The sequence below is a fragment of the Limulus polyphemus genome, unplaced genomic scaffold (genome assembly GCF_000517525.1).
Source record: "Limulus polyphemus unplaced genomic scaffold, Limulus_polyphemus-2.1.2 Scaffold419, whole genome shotgun sequence".
NCBI lineage: Eukaryota > Metazoa > Arthropoda > Merostomata > Xiphosura > Limulidae > Limulus > Limulus polyphemus.
In genome coordinates, this window is record NW_013666029.1 from 229,260 (window position 1) to 235,621 (window position 6,362).

At 33.4% G+C, this 6,362-nt stretch overlaps 1 protein-coding gene across 1 annotated transcript in view; it reads right to left on the reverse strand.

The window, feature by feature from the left end:
* Positions 1 to 6,362, reverse strand: part of LOC106458127 — a 25,876-nt gene that overhangs the window by 1,060 nt on the left and 18,454 nt on the right. Inside the window, exons 10-12 of the mRNA XM_022384280.1 lie at positions 5,285 to 5,424; positions 2,620 to 2,701; positions 1,106 to 1,250 (exon numbers count right to left, since the gene is read on the reverse strand). Coding sequence (XP_022239988.1) covers positions 1,106 to 1,250; positions 2,620 to 2,701; positions 5,285 to 5,424 — 367 coding nt within the window. The remainder of the gene's footprint in view (positions 1 to 1,105; positions 1,251 to 2,619; positions 2,702 to 5,284; positions 5,425 to 6,362) is intronic.

Sequence of the window (6,362 nt, forward strand, 5' to 3'; positions counted from 1 at the left end):
TTTTTCTTCATTACCCATTCAAGCCGTCTCCAGCCATTATTAGTCTCAAAGTGGGTTCCTCGTCATCGAAATTAAAAAGACATAGGTTTTACACAAAAAAATAGGATGAATGAGGATGCATATTCGTTTAACATCAATGTCCTTTCCTTTTCTTCAGTTTGTTTGTATTTTTGTTAATAAACATAAAAATAAAATATTTTCATTGTAATAAACGAAGTAATAATTTGATCTAAGTAAGTTTTTTTCTTTCCGATTTGTAAAAAATCCTTACGTGATAAAAAAATTAATAATATTTTCGAAATCTGCATGGCTGAATTATGAAAAACCCGTTATTAAAACTGAAACAACTTTTATGAATTTTAAATTCGCAGGCCTGTATTATCGAGGATCCAAACTTAAAACAATCCAAGTTACATATTACTTTGGTAATAGTTTAAACGTGAAGGGACTGATCACACTACCTGAATCAGAATCTTAGCAGCATATCTGTAAAGTTTCCAAAATCGCATATAAGTTTGATTTTCCAAATCATTGCAACGTTTACAAAATAGCAGGTATTTTGTTTGTTTGTTTGTTGTTAAGCATAAAGCTACACAATGGGCTATCTGTACTCTGCCCACCACCGGTATCTAAACCCGGTTTTTAGTGTTATAAAAGCGCACGTACGTTTGACATACAAAATCATTGTAAAGTTTACAAAATCCCGTGTAAATTTAGCTTACAAAATCTCTGTATATTTTACAAATCTGCAAGTAAATTTCACTTTCGAACTCACTGTAAAATTTGAAAAATTTCATAAAAGTTTGACTTATTAGATCATTTCAAAACATCATGAAATATTGACTTACCAAATAGTTATAAATGTTACAAGATGGCATGCAAGATTTACTTACCAAATCACGTGTTTACTCACTTCTCAGTTTGGGAATATGGAGTCTACTGAATGCTCGTTTCAAATTTTACACACTCTTGGAGCCCAAGAATTAAAATGGTTACTTTACCCACTTTTTTTACCAGTTCATCAGCGAGTATTTTGATCTAGATTGCTAGAATTCAACAACAAATCATAAACTTTAGGTCCACGTTTAACTGATGTATGGCTTACCGGATCGCATTTTCCGATACAATATTTGACGTTGCATTGAAAAATAACCCCATAAGATTCGGTGAAGCGAAAGGCTTCGTAATTACTCTCCAACCCTTGCCCAACCTGGGTAAGCCTTGGGAAAATGGAACTGTCAACAGGACACCTACAGGTTAAAATAATACATGCACACACATATATAAGAAAAAGTAGATTACTGGCTTGTGCGTGAGAATGTAAACAACTAACAAATAACTAATCGTAAACTGTGATTTTAAGTAAATTGCATTTTAACATGGTGTTAGAACAACACAATAATTCACTAACAAACAAATAACCAACCGTAAACTGTGATTTTAAATGAATTATTATTCCACATGGTGTTAGAACAACACAATAATTAAACAACAAACAAATAACCAACTGTGATTTTAAGTGAATTATGTTTTCACATGGTGTTAGAACAACACAATAATTAAACAACAAACAAATAACCAACCGTGAACTGTGATTTTAAATGAATTATGTTTCCACATGGTGTTAGAACAACACAATAATTAAACAACAAACAAATAACCAACTATGATTTTAAGTGAATTATGTTTCACATGGTGTAAGAACAACACAATAATGAAACAACAAACAAATAACCAACTGTGATTTTAAGTGAATTATATTTTCATATGGTGTTAGAACAACACAATAATATAACATTTTTAAATTTCATACGTTGTTACAATAACACTAAAAAACATAATTTTTTTATTTCATGTGGCGTTACAACAACACAATAATATAGCATTTTAAAATTTGATATGACGCTATAACAAAATAGCAAGCAGATTTTACAAATTTCATGTGGTTTTACAAAAACACAAAAATATAGTATTTTCAAATTTTACATGACGCTATAACACAATAGAAAACGGATTTTTTTAGTTTTGTATATTGTTACAACAACACAATAAATCAGCATTTTTAAATTCTATGTGACGCTATAACAAAACTAAAATAACGATTTAAGTTTCACAAGGCGTTGCCCTCTAGTGGTACAGCAGTATGTCTGCGGGTTTATAACGCTAGAAACTGGATTTCGATACCCGTGGTGGGAAGAGCACAGATAGCCATTGTGTAGCTTTGTGCTTAACTTCAAACAAAGAAATAAAAGAAATTCACAAGGCGTTACAGCAACACTACAAAGTGCGATTGTTTGAAGTTAAGCGCAAAGCTACACAATGGGATATCTGTTCTCTGCCCATCACGGGTATAAAAACCAGTTTTCTATCGTTGTAAGTCCATAGACATACCGCTGTGCCACTGTGGAGCCAAAGTTATTGAGGGAAAACATATGTATGTAACTGTCGACTACCACGTCTTCTCCATTATGGCATAAGTAAAAAAGGAAATGTTCAGAACTTTTTAAAAATCTAAATTCAAAGTTACGTTCAAACTTAGACTGCAGTAAGTAAATATTAAAAATAAGTCTAAACAAAATACCTTGAGATTATTGAACAAGCAAAAAAATAACTTCTCACCCATCTTTATCTATAATTCTAAACACACTTTTTCCATCTTTTGCCATAGCCACACAACTTCTGGCGAAGATTCCATAAGGACCTGTGTTAAAACATCATACTAGCTCAAACTATTGTTAAAAAAGGAGAGCCATCAGTCAATCAAAATATTAAGTTAATTTTATATGTATCCTAGTTTCACGTGCTAATGTTGCAGCAAGTGAGTCCAGAGGTCAAACGAATGCATCTCAACATATTTTTAAAAAATATTATTATATATTATTTCGTGTCTTTTTAAACAATATGAAATGAAGGCGTTGGGATAGTTCCAAAACATGGGATTCCTGGAAGTAAAAATTAGATCTTAGTTCTCTTGTAAATCGTTTTATTTTTTTATTTCTTCACATTTCACGAGAACAAGATTCATTTCATATAGGGCCCAGCATGGCCATGTGGTTAGGGCGCTCGACTCGCAATCTGTGGGTCGCAGATTCGAATCCCCGTCGCACCAAACATGCTCGCCCTTTCAGTCGAGAGGGCGTTATAATGTGACAGTCAATCCCACTATTCGTTGGTAAAAGAGTAGCCCAAGAGTTGGCGGTGGGTGGTGATTACTAGCTGCCCTCCCTCTTGTCTTACATTGCTAAATTAGGGACGGCTAGCGCAGATAGCTCTCGTGTAGCTTTGCGCGAAATTCATAACAAACAAACAAACATTTCGTATAAATCACCTAATAATGCCAGATTAGCCTGGTGAAATAAAAAAATGTTTGCTCTGCAAATCCATATTTACTTTGCTGATTTTAGGAAGTGGGAGGATGATGTGCATGTGCATCCTTCGACTTGCAAGCCTACGGAACACAGGTGATCAGGAAAAATACCCTCGCTGTGAGCGGCATTAAACTTCACTTTCTATTAGTGTCGACTTCACTCATTAAAAAGCTAAAAATACCCTCGCTGTGGGCGGCATTAAACTTCACTTTCTATTGGTGTCGACTTCACTCATTCAAAAGCTTATTGGGTAGCAAATTGGAACAGTTTATTTGATTGATTATCCATTTTATCTCGACTTTCCGGAGTTCACGTGAGTTCCTCTACCAAATTTCACCGGATTTAGTTCATCCAGTTCTTCACACAAACCTGTGACTTCAAGAAACCAGGCAAACGTTTACCTAAAACCTTAAAAGTCTTAAACTATGATTAGACCGCATTGCATAACAATTAGAAAGAAGCTATATTTCTATTTTAAATTATTTTATTTTCAAACAGCCGATGTGTAGAAAATATTTAATATCAATTTATTCATGATTTTGTTACATTGTTTTCAATAGATATGCCAAAGTAATGGAATAAAATTAAAGAAAGAAAACAGGACACAAGTAGCATAATATATATATTTTAAAAGGCACTGAAAAACAAAAACAAAAATTGAATAGTGATAGTTGATATGAGCACTGGTTATTTTTACATTTTGAGCGTTCATTGGATATTAATAGACTTCTTTTATAACCAATCCCAGTTTATATAACCTGATTACAAAATTCTGAAGTTATTTATAAAGATATAACGCTAGTGCTCTTTTTTTGTGTAATTGCATAGGAGCGAAAGACGAATTTATTAGTTTTTGACCAATTGTATACGATAGTACCATATAATGTCAGATCTTACACTACTGCACCATGTGATTCCAGATCTTACACTTCTGTAATATGTAATGCCAGATTTTACATGACGGCACCATATAATGCCAGATTTATCACTGCACTACTATTTATAAATAGTTATATATTTATTTTAAATGTGAAGTCCAGTTATCTTACACACTCATGTACGAATAGGTTAAAACTTGAAGTTTAATCCAAGTATAACAGAGTTAACATTACGATATATATATTTCCAACCTGAACGGCACCATATGAGACACATTGGTTTAACAGTGATGTCAGAGACCCGTATGGTTTAGACATAGCGTTATCCTTAATTTAGAACTGTTGACCATAAGGAAAGTAACCACACAGCAGCAGTTACTGCCTGTTGTGAGGCTACCCGTTGCCAAATAGTGGAACTGACTGAGCCATCATAACTTTACCACAGCTACAAATGTGGAGTGTACTCAGCAGTATGTCACGGCTCGAACTTTGGACCTCACAATCCCAGTTATATATCTGTGGTATTATTAAATCATTTACATTTACATTTACCAAAATAAGCATTACTACATTTAAGACTGACAAAAATATGTTTTACTGTTGTCTAGTTCTAATAAAGAATGTGTGTGTGTGTATATATATATATTTTGTTATAGCAGAGACACATTGAATTATCTGCTGTGTCCGTCGAGGGGAATTGATCCCCTAATTTTAGCGTTATAAGTCCGATGTTCCACCTGGGGACTAAAATAAGCAGGAGTAGCTCAGTTAGTACCCTGAATACTAATAAAAAGGTATGTTATAATGGTGTCTAATTCTACTTATTAAAGGGTAAAAATAAGTATTTATCGGTTCCAAACAAACTATAAATATCTTTTAAAATGTATTCGTTTTTCCTGTCAAACATTCATACGTCATCAAATGAAGTAGTTCAATGGTTTGTATGTTACAAACAACTTTGGAAGATCATTTATTCCGTCTTTGTTTATTAAAAAAACAATAAATGATGTTTTTTCGTGTTTTAATAGCTGTACTCACTGGTTCCGGTAATCTCAATTCGGAAAGTTAGTTTATCACCTATCCGAACAGTAGTTGCTTCTCTACCGCTCTGCATCAGAATATGGATCGATGGTACTGGAGCTTCAGGTGCAGCTGTGAGTTGTGTCATATCCATATCTCTAGTAGGAATAATCACATGATCAGTTATAAAAAAAACATGCATTGGCTAAACTGCGTGAGATTTACATAACAATTGGATCGTTCATTTGAGGTTTTGTATGTACTCGATATAAACGAAAGTAGCCAATCTGAAATGCTAATACAAACAGTTATAAATATTGTGGGAACTAGGATAATTAAAGGCTGCTTTGTATCCAGTGAGGTTTAACATTAGTGTATAAACTACAAATTATGCTGTGCAGATCACTCAATTTAAGAATAGAGAACGATTCTTGTTTGTAACACACAGATACACAAATGGGCTATCCTTACTGTGCCCACTACGGGTATCGAAATCCACTTTTTAGCGTTATAAGTCCTCAGACTTACAGCTGAGCCACTTGGGAGTAAGAACGATTTAATTGGCGTTTTGCTCCTGTTCATAAGAAACATGTTTAAAATATTCCAATATAAACAAACTGCAATCTTGTTTTTGTTAAAATCAAATTGAATATTTGACGCCAGAAGTTTCAGAAATTTCATTTCATTCAACATACTTCTAGTGTACACTATGTTGCTTGGCTTCTGTTAAATTGACATATGTGAAATATATTATATATATATAGTAATATTTATATATGCTTACCCACATATATGTATATATGTGTGTGCATACTTAATAGAGGCGATTTACACTTCAAAAGTAAACTTTACGCATTATGCAACTAAAATTTCGTGGTATTCTCAGGTGAATCTGATTGTACTATAGAGTTCACCAAATAAATCCGCTATACTAATAACAGGAGGTTCGACAACATACGATTAGCGCAGAACAGGGCTGAATTACTGAGTTACTACCAGTAAAGGTTAAATCTAGGAATAACAAACAGACTGAACGCAATGTGCAATACACAATGATAAGAATATATATTTACCATTACACCTGAACAGTGTGTGT